General features: G+C 39.1%; 1 protein-coding gene across 1 annotated transcript in view; it reads right to left on the bottom strand.

Moving 5' to 3' along the window:
- The window catches only part of SEC23A (SEC23 homolog A, COPII component), a 59,254-nt gene extending 45,587 nt beyond the window's left edge, over positions 1–13,667 (bottom strand). The window contains exons 1-6 of the mRNA XM_081830591.1: positions 13,490–13,667; positions 7,392–7,633; positions 5,670–5,727; positions 5,383–5,469; positions 4,015–4,251; positions 846–925 (exon numbers count right to left, since the gene is read on the bottom strand). Coding sequence (XP_081686717.1) covers positions 846–925; positions 4,015–4,251; positions 5,383–5,469; positions 5,670–5,727; positions 7,392–7,612 — 683 coding nt within the window. The 5' untranslated portion in view covers positions 7,613–7,633; positions 13,490–13,667. The remainder of the gene's footprint in view (positions 1–845; positions 926–4,014; positions 4,252–5,382; positions 5,470–5,669; positions 5,728–7,391; positions 7,634–13,489) is intronic.
- Between the last annotated feature and the right edge of the window lie 4,440 nt (positions 13,668–18,107).

Raw genomic sequence — 18,107 nt, 5'->3', positions numbered from 1 at the left:
CATGATCCTGGGGTCCTGAGATGGATTCCCACATTGGGCTGAGCTGGGAGCCTACTTCTCCCACTCCCTCTGCTCCTCCCTGCTGCTTACCTGCTCATTCTTTCTCTCATAAATAAGTAAAATCTTTAAAAAAAAAAAAAAAAAGAAAGAAACAGAGAAAAAGTAACTTGAATACATAGCAGACCAATGGTTCTCTAACTTTTGTGTACATCAGAATTGGTGGGAGGGCTTATTTTAACAGATTGCTGGCTGCAGAGCTTTGTTTCAGTAGGTCTGGGGTAGGGCCCAAGAATTTGCATTTCAGACAAGTTCCTAGGTGATGCTATCTACTGGTCCAGAACCACAGTCTGAGTACAACTGCTATAAGGGAAACATTCACACCAAGTATTACTTCAGGATTGCATCTTTTATTTACCAGTCTAGTAAGTTTTAAGGCTACTGAAATAATTATGAGACTCAATTTTAGTTAATACTACCTCTGATTAGTAAGTTTAGGGGGGAAAAAAACTACCTCTAAGGCTAAGAAGGCAAAATGAAAAAGTTCTGAGACCCTATTTTTGCTTGGCTGCCTTCAACCACAAAAGTTTTTATGAACTTAAAAATAGAAGATCAGGAATATATCAAAACTTAAGTCACTCCTTAACACTGCAATGATGAGAAAGCAACCATTTTGGTGACATGATTCTGCCTCAGCTCTTTAGAAGGTATACTAATGCAATGTATTTATACTCCCAAAAATATTTAACAACATAGTATTACTGAATGTCTATTTTCAAGTTAAGGGGGGGGATGCTTAAAAGAGCTACACAAATTGTAAAATTCTCTTTGCCATATTTAATTATTACCTGTTGGAAGGAGGTGGCTGCTGTACCTGAGGACCACGTGTTGCTTGAGTAACGGGTACTTTGGAGAGTCCGAGCATTTCCTGTAAAGAGATGATTTCTGTGAGATCCATTCAATTACTCCTACAAAGATGTATCAACCTCTTACCATGTGCAAGGTGCTATGCTAGGTATTAGGAACATAAAAATAAAGAACATAAAGTCTCTTTCCTCAGAAAGCAAAAGGTCCAGTTGGGGAGTTGGTCAGGTAAACTATAACAATACCATGAAATAATCACCATAAGAGAGCAAAGTACAAGATGCTGTAGAAGCAAAGAGGGGTACTAGCTCAGAAATACTTCATTTCTAATTAATAGTCAAAAAGTTACTGTGTAACTTGAATGTCTGTATTTCTTAACTTATATTCATCCACCCCTTTGAGCAACTATATTTCAAGTATCTGCTATGTGCCACGCATCTAACGGTAAAAAAAAAAATACACAGTCCCTGACCTTATGAAATTAAAATCTGGTGAAACAAACAGCAGATAATAAAAATCATTAGCTAAAAAAAGTATAAAATTGCAATTGTAATAAATGTTATAAAGGAGAGGTACATGGAATCATATAAAAGGGGTTATAAGGGGCGCCTGGGTGGCTCAGTCATTAAGAACCTGCCTTCGGCTCGGGTCGTGATCCCAGGGTCCTGGGATTGAGCCCCACATCGGGCTCCCTGCTCGGCAGGGAGCCTGCTTCTCCCTCTCCCACTCCCCCCGCTTGTGTTCCCTCTCTCGCTGTGTCTCTCTCGGTCAAATAAATTAAATCTTAATAAATAAATAAATAAAAAAAGGGGTTATAAGGTTCATGTACCTTGTATGTTTATATTTCTTAATTTTTGACTTATTGCCTAACCAAACTGCCAGTTTTGTTTTGAATTTTACATGTGTACAAAATTCCTCTCTAGACACATAAAAGTATTTTACTATTCTTTTTTTTTCTTTAAAGATTTTATTTATTTATTTGACAGAGAGAGAGACAGCGAGAGAGGGAACACAAACAGGGGGAGTGGGAGAGGGAGAAGCACGCTTCCTGCGGAGCAGGGAGTCCGATGCTGAGCTTGATCCCAGGACCCCGGGACCACGACCCGAGCGGAAGGCAGACGCTCAATGACTGAGCCACCCAGGCGCCCCTTAAAGTTTTCTTGATTTTAGAAATGCTTCATCATGAAGTGATAGAGTAAAAGTAGGTAACAGAAAATCAGAAAGTCTAAATATTTGGAAAGAAAAAAATACTGAACTAATCCTACAGTATTTCCTATACTCCTAGCAGGAAAAACAACTTTTTACTAAGAACTTACTATGTGTTAGATTCTGTGCTAAACTCTTTATATATACTCTTTCTTCATACAACAAAATGAAGTAAATTTCTTAGTCCCTGCTTTATAAATGAAAACTGACACTCAGAAAGGCTACATAACTTGCCAAAGGTTACACAACTAGTTAAGTGGCAAAGCAAGATATTAATGCAGGTTTTGCCACAAAGCCCTGTAACAGTTAACACTATTCTGAGTATTCTCACATTATTTCACTTAGTACTAATAATAGGCTTGTAAAATAGGGATTTATCCCTTTCCACAGAGGATAAGAAAACAAGCAAAGAGATCAACCCAAGATTGCACAACTGGAAGAGTTTAATACTATTTGGGGAGCAAAGACCAAGCTCTTTTCGATGAAATGGATAGAGAAGGAAAATAAAAACATTTTAATTAAGAAGAAAATTTAGTCTGTAGGCATGTACTGCCTGCTACAAAAAAGGAGGTATTTTATGTGTTACATATGTATTATATAAGTAAAATGTACTCTACAATCACAGGTAACATTAAACAACTTTAAATAAATTTACACTTTAAAAATAACAGCAAACACTTACAGGCACAAACCATTTAATTTTCATGACCACACTATAAGGTAGATACTATTATTACCTCTCTTCTACAAATGAAAAAAATTAAGGCACAGAAAGACTAAAACTTGCCCACTTTCTCTCCTGTCTAATAGAAACAAATGATCCTCCTCTCTATTCCCTACCATGTCTTCTGAAACCTCACCTCACTCTTGTTTTCACTCACCCTCTTTAGTCTCTCTTTCCCTCCTGTTTATAAACACATTCAAGTGTCCCTCCTAAAGTAAACCTGTTAACTCAGTTCTCTCTCAAATTCCCACACTATTGCCTTCCTTATCTTCAACAAACCTCTTGAAAGAACGCACACTCTAATTTTCTTCACTTCCTCAAATCTTATTCATGATCTTATTCACTGTTTATTATCCTCCCCATCCAAAGCTGCAAATTCCTCCACTATTTTCTATCTCAATTAACTGTAGCACCACTATCCTGTCTGCCAAGCTTCAAATTAGAATCATTTAAAACCATTCTCAAAATCTTCTTTTTCATTCTGGGCTACCTGGATGCTCCAAAGTCTGACTTCATGTTTGTGTACTTTATACGAGGCTTACCTATCATCTTCTAGGCTAACTATTCTTAACTGAGGGTTGTAGCAGAATCACTTAAAAAGTTTTTCAAAATACTTACATGAACAATCTTGCCCTCTCAACAACCTCCCAATACAAGCACATGTTCTCTCAGGGTCTAGCAAAACCTCTAAGTAAAAAAAAATATATTGAAAATATACCCAGATGATCCTAGTAAGCTACACATGACTCCCTGTCTTGGAAGAAAAGCTTCAATTTGCCCCCAAAATAAAAATGTTCTCCTAGGGTATGAAAAACTATATACTCTTGGTTCATACATTAATAACTCTCAAGCTTTAAAATACTCCCCTTGCCAAACATAATAAAAGTGCTTACATCCTAAATGAGATATCAAGAAACAAAAGTTAATATTCATTTTATGGTTGCTTTCCCTCAGTCTTCAGCATGACTTCCATAAGCCTTTCAAATCTCTAGCAAAACACCTTCAGTTTCACCATTAAAAGTTAGGGGTCTTCAATCTGTATAACAACAATTTAAGGCAAATGAAAGAAAACTGATACCAACACTAAATTGAAAGCCTTTGTTAGAATGTAATTAATCATTCATCATAAAAATATTTTCTACAAACTTATATCAGAATGCATTTATAGACATTTACGGAGTGGTGCCCACAATAAGATTCAAACTACCATTCTTGTTGTTTACCTGCAGTTGTTTGGCAGACAGATCTTTTGTTCCTCTGAACACGTAGCTTTTTGAAATGCCCTCACATCCAAGTTCATGAACCTGTACCATTCTCCCAAAAGTAATAAGTCCAACCAAAGCTGTAGGTGGTAAAAGACTTAGTGACATCTGCATAGATTCTTTCAGAGCTTGTAAATCTTCATCTTCCATGCAAGTATCAACCACATAGAGGAATATCAAAGGCATCTGAGGACCACGCTTTTAAAAAATGTTGCAATAAGAAAATAATGTTAATGCATTAATACTCAGCACAATATACAAGAACAATTAGCAGAAGACTAATTAAATAATTTACAGTACAGTCATACAATGAAATCTTAAGTCATTTCAGAAATGAAACAAGTTACATATGAACAGAGAGATATGTAAGACATACCAAGAGAAAAATTAAATTTAAAAACATTTATAGTTTCAAAAGCTTTTGATTTGTTTAATTGCATGAGGCTTCATTTTCTATAACAAGTATTTATTTCTCTTAAAAAAACAGTAGCTATAAAGCTTAAAAACAAAATAAGGTAATTTTTGGGGCGCCTGGGTGGCTCAGTCGTTAAATGTCTGCCTTCGGCTCAGGTCGTGATCCCAGGGTCCTGGGATCGAGCCCCACATCGGGCTCCCTGCTCCGCGGAGAAGCCTGCTTCTCCCTCTCCTACTCCCCCTGCTTGTGTTCCCTCTCTTGCTGTCTCTCTCTGTCAAATAAATAAATAAAATCTTTAAAAAAAAAAAAAGGTAATTTTTATAAAATAATTATCTAAACCTGAATCAGACTGCAAAAGAACTGGAAACTAGGTAGGCTGGACAAATTACTTACTGGCTCAAGTGAACCATATTCTGCTTTCTCTACAACATTCATAAAGAATATTATCACTTTAATACTTAAATATGTAAACAACTATGTAAAGTCATTCAGAAAGGGAAGAAAACAAGGACCAATGCAAGGACCAATGCAAGAGTAACTTTATTAATTAGACTTGGGGAAATATCATCAGGTTCTAGCATCATATTAACAGACAAGTACTTCTGAATTAACCTCCCAGCTACATAACAACATTGACACTGTACTGTTTATTGATCTACTCAGCATAGCAAATCATCACAGCATAGCAAATCATCACATCACCCAATATCCTGCCACCCATTAAATAACTACAACAGAGAAATTACCTTGTTCAAATTGACTAGGACAGTTCTTACCTCTTAAATGCTCCATCAATTCAATGTGAGAATCAAGAATGATGCCCTTTAAGTCATCTCAACTTAACAATTATTTTGGTATAAAGTAAATTACTAGATATTTAAAACTTTGTTAAGGATTTACTCTTATGTTCTTACCAGAACTACATATTCAATGCTAGAAAACTGAGGTAAAAGCTCAGCAGGTTGATTCAGTTCAGATATACCAGCATAAGTAGGTGGAAACTGTGGAGGAAAAAAACAAAAAATTTTAACAAATTATTTACCAGAAAGAGTAATGAAATTCTAAACTGCAAATAATTTTCTGCATTTAGTTATTAAAAAGTATTTTTCATATGAAAAATTTCATCTTTTTTAAATATGCATTTTTCTACATATTTAGACCAGTACCAAAGCATTAACATCTGCACTGGGGGTTTTCTTACCTGATTCCTTTGATAACAAAAGTTGCAAGCCCAGAGTTTTGCTCGATAATCCACCTGACTGTTTTAAGAAAAGATAAAAAAGAGCTCATGTTTCAGTTCAATTGTACAATGAACCTAATTTTAATAAAATTAATTTCTTTCCGAAACATGAACACATTCAAATTAAGTTAAAGTGATCTTTAAAGGTAATTACTTTTAGATGTTGCCAATATCTAATTCATACTTTTAGCATATACAAGTTCACCTAAATGAACATAACTTTTAATATATAGGAAATATAAATAAAATTAAGATAATCCTTTTTTCTGCAAATGATTTAGTAACTTCTATACTCAGATCTAGAAAACATTTATTTAATTCAAAAATATATTTACTGAATGCTTAATTTGTACCAGCTATTACTCCAGGTACTGGTGATACAGCAGTAAACAAGAGATCAAAGGTCCCTGTTACCATGGAGCTTATAATCTAGAACAGAAAGACATATAATAGAAAAGGAGATGCATAAACACAGAAGATACTTTCAGATAGTGATAATAAGAGATTAAAGATAACAAAACAGGGTGTGAGAATGTGTTTGGGAGGGCTACTTTAAAAGAAAGCCTTCTTAAATAAACAACTGAAATGTGATCTAAATGAAAAGGAACCAGTCAATCCAGGCAGAGCAATCCAGGCAGAATATATAGCTATTGCACAAGTTTCAAGGTAGGAATAAATCTGGATGCTCAAGGATCAGAAAGAGGGTAAGGTATAATGTAGATAACAATAAGGAAAATGGGTAATATAAGATGAAGGCAGAAATATACAAACGCTAGGTGATATAGGTTTTTTTAAGTCTTGACAAGCAGTTTGGATTTTTCATTGCAAGTATAGTAAGGACACTACTGAAGGATTTTAATAATCTGATATGCATTTGTAACACTCTAGCTTCTGGATAAATAATAAACTGCTGAAAGACAAGAATGGAAACAGGGTGGCCATTTAGGAGGATAATTAAATTGTCCAGAAAAAAAAAAAGGTGTATCTTGAAGTAGAGTGTACTAGCAGAATCAGTAGTACAGAATATAAGAGACAGAATCAGTAATGTTCTGGAGGCAGAATCAGAGTTGCTAGTGGACTGGGTGGGGAGAGAGGGTAGAAAGAGGAATAAAAGATGATTCTTGATATTCTGGTTTATGCATTAAGAAATTAACATTTTCAGGGCGCCTGGGTGGCTCAGTCATTAAGCGTCTGCCTTTGGCTCAGGTCATGATCTCAGGGTCCTGGGATCGAGCCCCACATCGGGCTCCCTGCTCCGCGGGAAGCCTGCTTCTCCCTCTCCCACTCCCCCTGCTTGTGTTCCCTCTCTTGCTGTCTCTCTCTCTGTCAAATAAATAAATAAAATCTTAAAAAAAAAAAAAAGAAATTAACATTTTCAAATACCATACCACTCAATTATGACTTTTCTAATGACAAGATGGGTCTAATGACACACAGCCAGCACCAGTATCTAGAGATACTAGTGAGAGGATCTAACAGTTCATATAGTGACAATTTTATCTTTGGTCTCTTATCAACTCATTACAACTAGAATATCCTTCAATTTTACAGCTCTTTGGATTTGAGTATCCTAATTTGAAAAATTATAACAAAAACAAAGACATTCTATATAAATGAGCAAGAAAGAAACTATAATTTTAAATAGTTTTGCCATGTAAGTTTTTTTCAATATATTTTAATTACCATAAAGGATTCAGAACTGCACGGCAAGTGGTCCTACTACACAGAACAGGTTCATACTGAATAGGTGGTAAATCAGGTCTCTCCTTCAGTGGTGTAAACAGGGCTGCTACTGGAACAACCATTCTTGTAGCTTCCAGTCGACTTGATGGCCAAACATTCCAACTAAATCGGACTCCATCTCGTTCTTCATTTTGTTGGATGAATTCCAAATACGTTGTCATAGTAGAGCCTGACGGTTATTTCTGTGACAAATTAAAGATGTTTAAAAATCTTTTTTTTCTTTACAGATTTTATTCTTTTATTTGACAGAGAGAGAGCTCAAGCAGGGAGAGTGGCAGAGGGAGAGGGAGAAGCAGGCTCCCTGCTGAGCAGGGAGCCCGACATGGGGCTCGATCCCAGGACCCTGGGATGATGACCTGAGCCGAACACCGACACTTGACGGACTGAGCCACCCAGCACCCCTAAAAATCCTCTTAAGGAAAACTAAGTATGTTTTTCCCCACTTACAGCAATATTAATCCATGAGAAATCATAGCCAAATAAAAGTATTTATCTCAGAAAAAAAAATTCGTAAGCAACAATAACCTTACTTATAACAAAATAACGAATGACTCTACAGAACCCAGTGCTCATTAGGCCCAGTAAGAGGGTTTTTTTTGGTTTTGTTTTGTTTTTAAGATTTTATTTACTTATTTGACAGAGAGAGAATGTGCACAAGCCGGGGGAGCGGCAGGCAGAGGGAGAAGGAGAAGCAGGCTCCCCGCTGAGCAGGGAGCCCAATGCTGGGCGGGGGGGGGGGCTCCATCCCAGGACTCCGGAATCATGACCTGAGCCAAAGACAGACGCTTAACCGACTAAGCCACCCAAGCGCCCCCCAGTAAGAGGTATTTTATCCTTTTTATTCATTCTTAAAATAAAAAAACTACAGCAAAAGAAATAGTAAAATAGGTATCCTATTTATTTAAGGGTGTATAGGAAAGAAAGTCAAAGATGGGGAAAAATTTAGATCCCACATTTTCCATATCAGCCCTCTAAGTTACATTATTCTAATGAACAGATTATCAAAAACATTAAATTCTAAAGCTCATATGGTTTTCTAACCAGAAGATGACAAGTTTCCACAAAATCTGCTAGAAGAGAATGCTTAAAAGCGCTTAACAAAAACATTTTTCTAAAATTGGGTACTTCTATTTTAGACAATTTTTTTTATTGTGCAAATACAGGACCATTTGTGGCACAATAAATAAAATGCTTGCTAAGTGGTGTTCTGTATGATTTATATGCCATTTGACTTCTTTTGCAGAAACTTAATTCAGAATATTTTTAACATTCCAATATTCCAACTTAGGAGAGCATTTTAAACTCTAATTTGAGATATACAATTTCAATATAATCCACTTAAATTTATTAGCAGGGGGAGGAGGATGCTGCTCTCATTAGGGCCCAGTATCAAGAGACATCTCCATCTTGTTACTCTCTTACTGCCTATCTAGAAAGCCAGCTTTCCTACCTCGGCAACAGTTCTATCTCACATTCTCAAACTGCAACAGTGATTAGTGAAGGAAGGAAACTGTAAAATTTAAAGTTCTGAGAAATAGAGAGTTTAAAGTGCTATGTGGCTGGCCAAAAGATTTGTAGGAGGGATGAAAGATATCAACAACTGAAGAATTATGAAGGTAGGGTGCCAAAAGAGCCAACAGGGATGCTGAAGTTGCTAAGAATGACTACAGGATGAGGAACTGACTCTAAAATGTAACTGAGGGAAGAAAAGGTATTATTTGAAAAAAGCATACTGAATATAATAATTTTAATTTTATAAACATTTTCAAATAGATCTTGTTAATAAAAATTACAGAAAGCGAAGCTTAACAAATCTAGGTATTTCTCTTCCTTAACAGCTAAGAATTTTTTTTTTCTTTAAAAGAAAGAAGAATGTTATACATTAAATACATCTCAGTTAAAAAAATAAAAGAAAAATTAAACACTGTTATTTCCTATCAGAATCTCAGAGACAACTAGAGAATTGTGTGCTAATCAAAAGCGAACACAGATTTTTCAAAGGTTGATAAGGGATAAAGAGGAATCCTAAGATAACTAAACTTGTTTAGAAAAGATGATCTTCATGGTAAATACAGAAGCCAGATTCAAGAAGGATAGTATGAGTTTTCAAGAAAAAGTGGGTGTTGAAAAATAACAATAAAACAAAGGTCTGGAATAGTCAGAGGACAGTTAGATGCCAACCTCAGTTTTAAAGGAGAAACAGCTTCCTCTGGGAGAGAAATCCAGGTTTAGCAACAGCTTCCATGCTACAGATGTGAATATAAACTCCAGGACTGGGGCGACTGGGTGGCTCAGTCGTTAGGCGTCTGCCTTCGGCTCCGGTCATGATCCCAGGGTCCCGAATCAGGCCCCGCAACAAGCCCAGCATTGAGCCCTGCATCAGGATCCTGCTCAGCGGGAAGCCTGCTTCTCCCTCTCCCCCTGCGTGTGTTCCCTCTCTAGCTGTCTCTCTCTCTCTCTCTGCCAAAAAATGGATAAAATCTTTAAATAAATAAATAAACAAACATACAAACTCCAGCACTATGCAATCCCTCCTATTATTTCTACAGAACAAAAAGCAAATGAAGTTTTCCATTTTTGCATGTATAATCGAATCTATGTAACCTAAAAAGTATTATCAAAAAAATTTTTGGGGGCGCCTGGGTGGCTCAGTTGGTTAAGCGACTGCCTTCGGCTCAGGTCATGATCCTGGAGTCTCTGGATCGAGTCCCGCATCGGGCTCCCTCCTTGGCAGGGAGTCTGCTTCTCCCTCTGACCCTCCCCCCTCTCATGTGCTCTCTCTCATTCTCTCTCTCTCTCAAATAAATAAATAAAATCTTTAAAAAAATAAAATAAAAAAAAATTTTGTTAGAATTTTGAAAAATAATAAAATACATCACCAAAAAGCATTAAAATACCTATTAAAATACTAGACCAATCAAGGTTTTTCATCTGAACCACAAAAACACAAAAAATGTTTTGACTATTTTCTCAATTCTCCAAAAATGGTACATAGCTAGTACTTAGATATTTGGCATACACTTTGTCAATTGATGAAGTGAATCTGTCACCTGGAAAATAATTGACAGTAGTTATTAAGAAAGATAAAAGTTGAGCTTTCAAGCAAATATAAAAAAAATTTTTTTAAAGGTATTATTTATTTGACAGAAAAAGATCGAGAGAGTGTACAAGCAGGGGGAGCAGCAGACAGAGGAAGATGGAGAAGCAGGCTTCCCGCTGAGCAGAGAGTCTGATGGGGCTCTATCTCAGGGTCCTGGGATCGTGACCTGAGCTGAAGGCAGACACTTAACCCGCTCAGCCACCCAGGCACCCTACAAATATCAAAATTTTTGAAAACCCGTGTCCAGGACCCTGAGCTTCACAGCTGGCTAGTATGTAAAGATTTTTCTGATAAGATTGGTGCTGATATTAATGTGAATTTTCTATTGCTATAATGAAACATGTCAACATTTAGAAAATATACTTTATTCAGTGAAGCAAAATCTCCCAAATGATCAATTCATGGTATTACAAAATCATGCATGGATATAGATCCATTCAAAATGCAGGACAGACCAATGAATTTTAATGCAACAGAATACAAAAGTACATTTCTAAGATTTCAGACTTCACACTGTTATTAACCCTTGATTTCTGGGGCGCCTGGGCGGCTCAGTCATTAAGCGTCTGCCTTCAGCTCAGGTCATGAACCAGGGGTCCTGGGATCGAGCCCCGCATCGGGCTCCCTGTTCGGCGGGAAGCCTGCTTCTCCTTCTCCCTCTCCCACTCCCCCTGCTTGTGTTCCCTCTCTCGCTGTGTCTCTCTCTGTCAAATAAATAAATAAAATCTTTAGAAAAACAACAACAACAACAACCAACCCTTGATTTCTGAATTAAAACTGTCAAGTTGTGGTGTAGTACCAAAGAAGAATATGCACAATTATATGGAAAAGCTATTAAAATATTCCTCCTTTTTCCAACTACATATCTATGTGAGGCCAGACTTCTTTCATACAGTTCAAGCAAAATAACATATCACAATAGACTGAATGCAGAAGTAGATATGAAAATCCACCTGTTTTCTATTAAGGCAGGGGTGGGTTTTCGGGTTTTATTGGGGGGGGGCCTCAATAATGTTTAAGAGTCCAAAGAGATCCTAAGAACCAAGGTCTTGGGGCACCTGGGTGGTTCAGTCGGTTAGGCGTCTGCCTTCGGCTCAGGTCATGATCCCAGGGTCCTGGGATCAAGTCCTGTATTGGGCTCCTTGCTCAGCAGGGAGCCTGCTTCTCCCTCTCCCTCTGCTTGCGGCTCCCCCTGCCTGTGCTCTCTGTCAAATAAATAAAATCCTTTAATTAAAAGAAAAAAAAGACAAAAGAACCAAGGTCTTAGGACATTAGGGCTTAATTCAATCAGAGAGCCTAGTAGACAAAGGCTCTGAGACTTAGCATAAAGACATTTACACACAGTAGTCAGGTTTAAGTTTTTAGAAGTAGCAAGGCTGGACTGTAACATCCTTCCTTTTAATATGACATACTAAATATCACCTGTGTGATATTTGAGCACAATTACCCTCCTTTTCCTCTCTGCTCTAATATCGTATTTGTTCACTAAATCACATCTATTTTATTTTGTACATTCTCACTTTCCATCACTATTTTGAAAAAGTCCCAGCTATTTCTTCTTAACTGGTCCCATTACATGGCCATGCACAACACCTCCCTGACTTCCCTCACCTTTCCAAGGCAGGAATCGCTCAATTTTAAAACTAATTCCAGTACAAACCTTTCCACGCTGGGCCTCATATCCAACAATGGCATATCTGAAATAAATTCCTTTTACAAACTAGCTTTTTATAAAATGCATTATTTGATCAGCACTGTGTCCCCTAATCTTATGTTAAAACCAAATAAATATGATTCAGACACTGTACTAGGATGGAGATTTAAAATACTACTCATAATATTTTTTTAAAGTGGTACAAAACACAAACGACTACGCTAAAGAAATGTCTCATTTCCCAGCACAAGTTATAATCAGTAGGACTTACTTTAGTTAAATAATTTCTCATGGTATAACTAAAAGCAAAGAAGCAAAGCAAAGCATTATGTCTCTTTAACCTAGCATATCAAACACATGCCCACAGTATTTTTAAAAGCTTTTCCTATTCAATAATAATTGGGAGTTTGCAATATTCCAATTTTAGCACTTTTATAGATCCTAAGTGAAAAATATCCTAAATTGCAAGTAAAATATGAGTTTCTTCCAATCAGATGTATTTAACAATTAAGTGTGCCTCTCTACTTTTCAGTTGTAAAATCCTCAATTTAGTATTTTCAACTGCTTTCCATGCCTAGCTTTATGATCTTGAACAATTCACGTGAATTCAACATACACCAGAGATTATATGTACATTGACTGTGCTTTTCCTTTCCCACCAAATTGGGAAAACGCTAGCACAACAGAAAAGACTGGTCCCATTTGAAAACTGCACTCCACTTGTAATCGAGGCCTAAGGCGTTAGCTTGACCTGGCACTTAATTCTCCTTATCCCCTTTGACTCCCAAGGCCGAACTACCGGTGACGAAGACACCTGGGTTCAAAGTCTAGGGCACTTCAGATTAGGCAAGGTATGAACCAAGAAGCCCAAGGGTCCAGAAGCGGTGATAAGCTGGGGTGAGGAAGGCAGGTCGCCCGGAAGGCAGGGGTGGGTGCTCGGCGAGATGCTGAACTGCCGTTTTTGACCCGACTCCCACCTTTCGCACCTTATCCAGGGAAGCTTGGTGAGGGGCCCGGACTCCCAGGCCCCGGAAGAACGAAGCAGAGTGGTGGGTGAGACAGCGAAGGGGTGAGGATTCAAAGGTGCCTCCGCCGGCCGGTCGCTGCCGCCGGCACGCCCGCCTGCTCCGGAGCACCAAGAGGGCAGAGCGGGCACCACCCCAGAGACCCCGGCCCACCCGCCTGCCGGCCCACGGCCGCGCAGCTTCCCCTCCCCCGCTTTCCGCTGAGCGCCCGCGGCCCCTCCGGGAGCCGGGAGGAGGCAGCCCCGAAGTCAGTCCTTACCACAGTGCCCCCAAACAAGATCCGCGCCGGTCGCAGCCACCGCCTTGCAAAATCGGTCCTTTCCGCCGACCTGAGCAACCGTGGCACCGCAATCAGGGCCGGCGCCGCCCCGCCCCCGGCCTCCGCGCAGAACACCGCTGGGCCAACATGGCTGGTGCCGCCTCTGCCACGTCAAGGGGTGGAGGGGCGGGGCGACCGCGCCAGGAAACTGAAGGGGAGAGTGCGGGACCCGGCGGAGTAGAGCGGGGATAGGGCACGAGGAGGAGAGAGGGGTGGGGAAGGGGCGTGGACGGAGCCGGGGCGGGGCTACCGGATGAGAGAACTAATGGGGAGGGTGCGGCACCCGGGAGGAGCCGTGAGGGGTGGGGACGAGGAGGAGAAAAGGAGGGAAGGGGCGGTGACGGAGCCTGGGGGGCGGGGCAACCGAGCCAAACCTTGCTGGGGACCACCGAAGGGGAGAGGGACCCCAGCGGAACTGGAGCGCCTTAACCCTTTTTCGGCAACCTCGGCAGATCCCACTCCCTGAGGGCCGCAGGCGAGAGTGGCAACTTCTGTCGCCATTCAGACTCCTCAAATCGCAGGAGGGGGCGTCCGTAGGACATCCTCTCCTGTAGGGCCCCGACTGATTCCTAGAACCACAAAACCACATCTCTCCTAAAAAAACAAAGTGAAAAGTTCGTTTTTTCACCTAGTGCAACAAATATTTACTGAACACTACTATGTGCCAGGTACAGTAGCAATGCTGGTGATATGACATAGGCAAAACAGGCCAAAATCCGTGGCCTGTACATTGGATTTTTGTATTCCTAGACAGTCCACCTCTTTCCTCCTACACTGCATCTGCCATCCCTCCTCCTCACCACTACAATCTCTGGCTGATTAATCTTAATGCGTTTTCTCCTCTTTCCAAGGAAAGAGCTGAGCGAAATGGGAGAGAGAAACAGGTTGGAAAGTCATTAGAGCTTGGTGGTCTGGAGCACCCCATCCTTAAGTGAGGGGTTGCTCATGGAATTAATTCCATATATGACAACACCTAAAATCCTGTCAGGTTTAGCCTTATAAGCATTTTTAAGGAGTAGGAAAAAAGATCCAACCCTTGTTCTTCATTATAGTTGAGAAATAAGATGCACACCAATCATATATTTTCTGCCTATAATGTGTATGCTAAGGTTGTTTTGTAAGGTAGAAGAGGATGCTTTTGCTTGTCAAATTTAAATACAATCCTGAAGAGGAAATGGGAATCAAACACAAAAATTCAGTGTAGGCCTGCAAATAAAGTGAGCTCTGGATGCTATCTTAATGAGGATTCTTGACTGAAAGCACAGCAAGTAAAGAGCTGTGGGCAATGGTAAAAAAGGTGGAATAAGGACATTCACAAAAAAGAAGCAAGATCCAAGAATGAGTAGGGTAAATAGACATAGATGAGAGGATCCATGGGAAATCTGGAATTCAGTGAGGAATAAACCAAAGTGTAGCACCTTTGATAATTTCATTCATTTCGTGGTCCCCAGAAATACCTCTTTGCCTTGCAGCTCAATGAAACCTAAGAAGTCATACATCCCTTGTTCTTAGCTGAACAAAGGCCTTTGTTCCCTATTACAATGAAATAGATGTTAGGATGGGAAATAAATTTATTTATATCTGTCTTCATGTACTTTAAGATGAATGAGTTATAGGGCGCCTGGGTGGCTCAGTTGGTTAAGCGACTGCCTTCAGCTCAGGTCATGATCCTGGAGTCCCGGGATTGAGTCCCGCATCGGGCTCCCTGCTCAGCGGGGGGTCTGCTTCTCCCTCTGACCCTCCTCCCTCTCATGCTCTCTGTCTCTCATTCTCTCTCTCTCAAATAAATAAATAAAATCTTAAAAAAAAAAATATGAATGAGTTATAGCATCAAGATCTACTGGACCCAAATTTAGTTTTGGGGGGTTTTTTTTGGAGTTCTGTGTATAAGAATCCATATTTCATGACTTTTATTCTTTCTTAGAGGTCTTCCAAAGAACAGAGAAAATAATTTTTAAAAATAGAATAAAACTTAATCTATTGTAATTGCCTTATTGGTTCACTGGACTCTTATAAATCTAGAATATATCATGGGACCTTACTGATCTTATTTTTCTATATCTGGAAATATTCTGCTAATTCATCATCCATGGAATTATTTACCCATCAATTATTCAAGCTCTTTAAAAAAAACTAAAATAGGGGTGCCTGGATAGCTCAGTCTGTTAACCATCTGCCTTTGGCTCAGGTCATGATCCCAGAGTCCTGGGATCAAGCCCTAAATCCAATCCCACTCCCTGCTCAGCAGGGAGCCAGTTTCTCCCTCTCTTGCCTCCCCTACTTGTGCTCTCTCTTCCTCTCTGTCAAATAAATAAATAAATAATCTTTTAAAAAATTTAAATTAAATTAAAAAGACTAAAATAATAAGAAAATGGAAGAACAATAGAATTACCAAAGATAATACAGTAGTGAAGTAGGTCATATTGCATTTTCTTCTTGTAATGCTCAAAGTACTGCAGCATTTTTCAAGATTTTTGTACCATGCTTTTAGTTTTCAATAAATATAAGTAAGAATTCAGAATTTGGAAGATGAATGCAGAGATACAGAGAACAGCAATCTAGATCCTGATAATGATAGTAAAATCTTAAACTGTGAATCTTTATTTTTTTTTAAGATCTTATTTATTTGAGAGAGAGAACATGGAGGGGGGCAGGGGCAGAGGGAGAAGCAGACTCCCTGCTGAGCCGGGAGCCCAATGTGGGGCTCGATCCCGGGACCCTCGGATCATGACCTGAGATGAAGGTAGACGTTTAACCAACTGAACCACCCAGGCGCTCCAAACTGTGAATCTTTAGATTACTATCTCCTAGAATTTCTCAAACTCAAGTATCAATGAGTTAATATTATTTCTTTTTTTGTGTGTTAGTTTTTTCAATTTGTATTTAAATTTTATTTTATTTTTTTAAAGATTTTATTTATTTATTTCACAGAGAGAGACACAGTGAGAGAGGGAACACAAGCAGGGAGAGTGGGAGAGGGGGAAGCAGGCCTCCCACTGAGCAGGGAGCCTGATGGGGGCTCAATCCCAGGACCCTGGGATCACGACCCGAGCCGAAGGCAGACACCTAATGACTGAGCCACCCAGGTGCCCCTTAAATTTTAGTTAATTAACATACAGTGCAATATAGGTTTCAGGAGTAAAATTCACTGATTCATCACTTACGTACAACACCCAATGCCCATCACCCATCTAGCCCATCCCCTCACACACCTCCCTCCATCAACCCTATGTTCTCTATCCTTAAGAGTCTCTTTTAACTGACTGAGCCACCCAGGTGCCCCTATATTATATCTTTGTAATGTTGTTTTCTCTATGTTTGCCACCAGTATACAAAAATATAGTTGAATTTTGTATATTGACCTTGATCTAGAAGACTTGACAACTTAACATATTAATTCCAACAAGTAGTATATAAATTCTTTCAGACTTTCTACTTTTATAAACATGTCATCTATGATGATCTATGTGATCACTAAACCTGGTAATGCATACTACATTAAAGACAACTTACACCACCCCACTTATCTGTTCCCTTTTACCCAGGCGCCCTGAAATATGTTATTTTTATCCAGTTATTTATTCAAAAGGAATAACTTGGTATGTGCTCTTAGCAAAATGAGACCGTCCTGATTATTCTTGCAAAATATTGTATAATCAAGTTATTCATGACCGTGTTCTTTTATGATGTTTATATGGATAAATTTACTTGATATGATTCTTAAGTAGACAAATGCTAATATGGTAGTCGTGTATACTAAGATGATAGGAAGGAAATAGATACCCTAGAAATTAAAAATTCTTCGGGTTGGGGTGCCTGGGTGGCTCAGTCAATTGAGTAGTCTGACTCTTGATTTCAGCTCAGGTTGTGACTGTGGGGTCATGGGAGCAAGCCCTATTGGGCTCCCCACTCAGCAGGGAGTCAGCTTGAGGATTCTCTCACTCCCTCTCCCTTTGCCCCTCCCCCCTCACTTGCATGCTTGCTCTCTCTCTCCTTCTCTGTCTCTCATAAATAAATAAAATCTTTTAAAAAATTTTAGGGGTACCTGGGTGGTTCAGTTGGTTTAGCGTCTGCCTTCGGCTCAAGTCATGATCCCAGAGTCCTGGGATTGAGCCCCGCATTGAGCTCCCTGCTCAGCAGGAAGTCTGCTTCTCCCTCTGCCTCTGCCCCTTCCCCTGCTTGCGCGCTCTCTCTCTCTGTCAAAATAAATAAATAAAATCTTTTTAAAAATAAATAATTTTAAAAATTAAAAAAAAATTTAATTCTTTGGGTTGCTTATTTATAAAACTAAAAATACAAAAGTTTTGCAATTAGGGAGCAAAAATGATGGCTGTCCTCTTTTCAACAAAATTATGAGCCTTTAAAGGTCTCAAAAAACTCTTCAGGTCCTGTGTTTTGGTGATACAAATGCACAAAGAACCAGAAGTAACAATTAGCTAGGATATAGTAATGAAGCATTTGAAATCTGCAATCACTGTTTACAAGATGGATATGTTCCAGACTCATGCATCACAGTTGCATTCAGAGGACATTGCACATTTTGGATATGTCTTCAAAA

Source organism: Leptonychotes weddellii, chromosome 9 (assembly GCF_054177405.1).
Source record: "Leptonychotes weddellii isolate Sample4059 chromosome 9, ASM5417740v2, whole genome shotgun sequence".
Lineage (NCBI taxonomy): Eukaryota > Metazoa > Chordata > Mammalia > Carnivora > Phocidae > Leptonychotes > Leptonychotes weddellii.
Note: the sequence above shows the minus strand (reverse complement) of the source record. Positions and strands in the feature narration are given on the sequence as shown.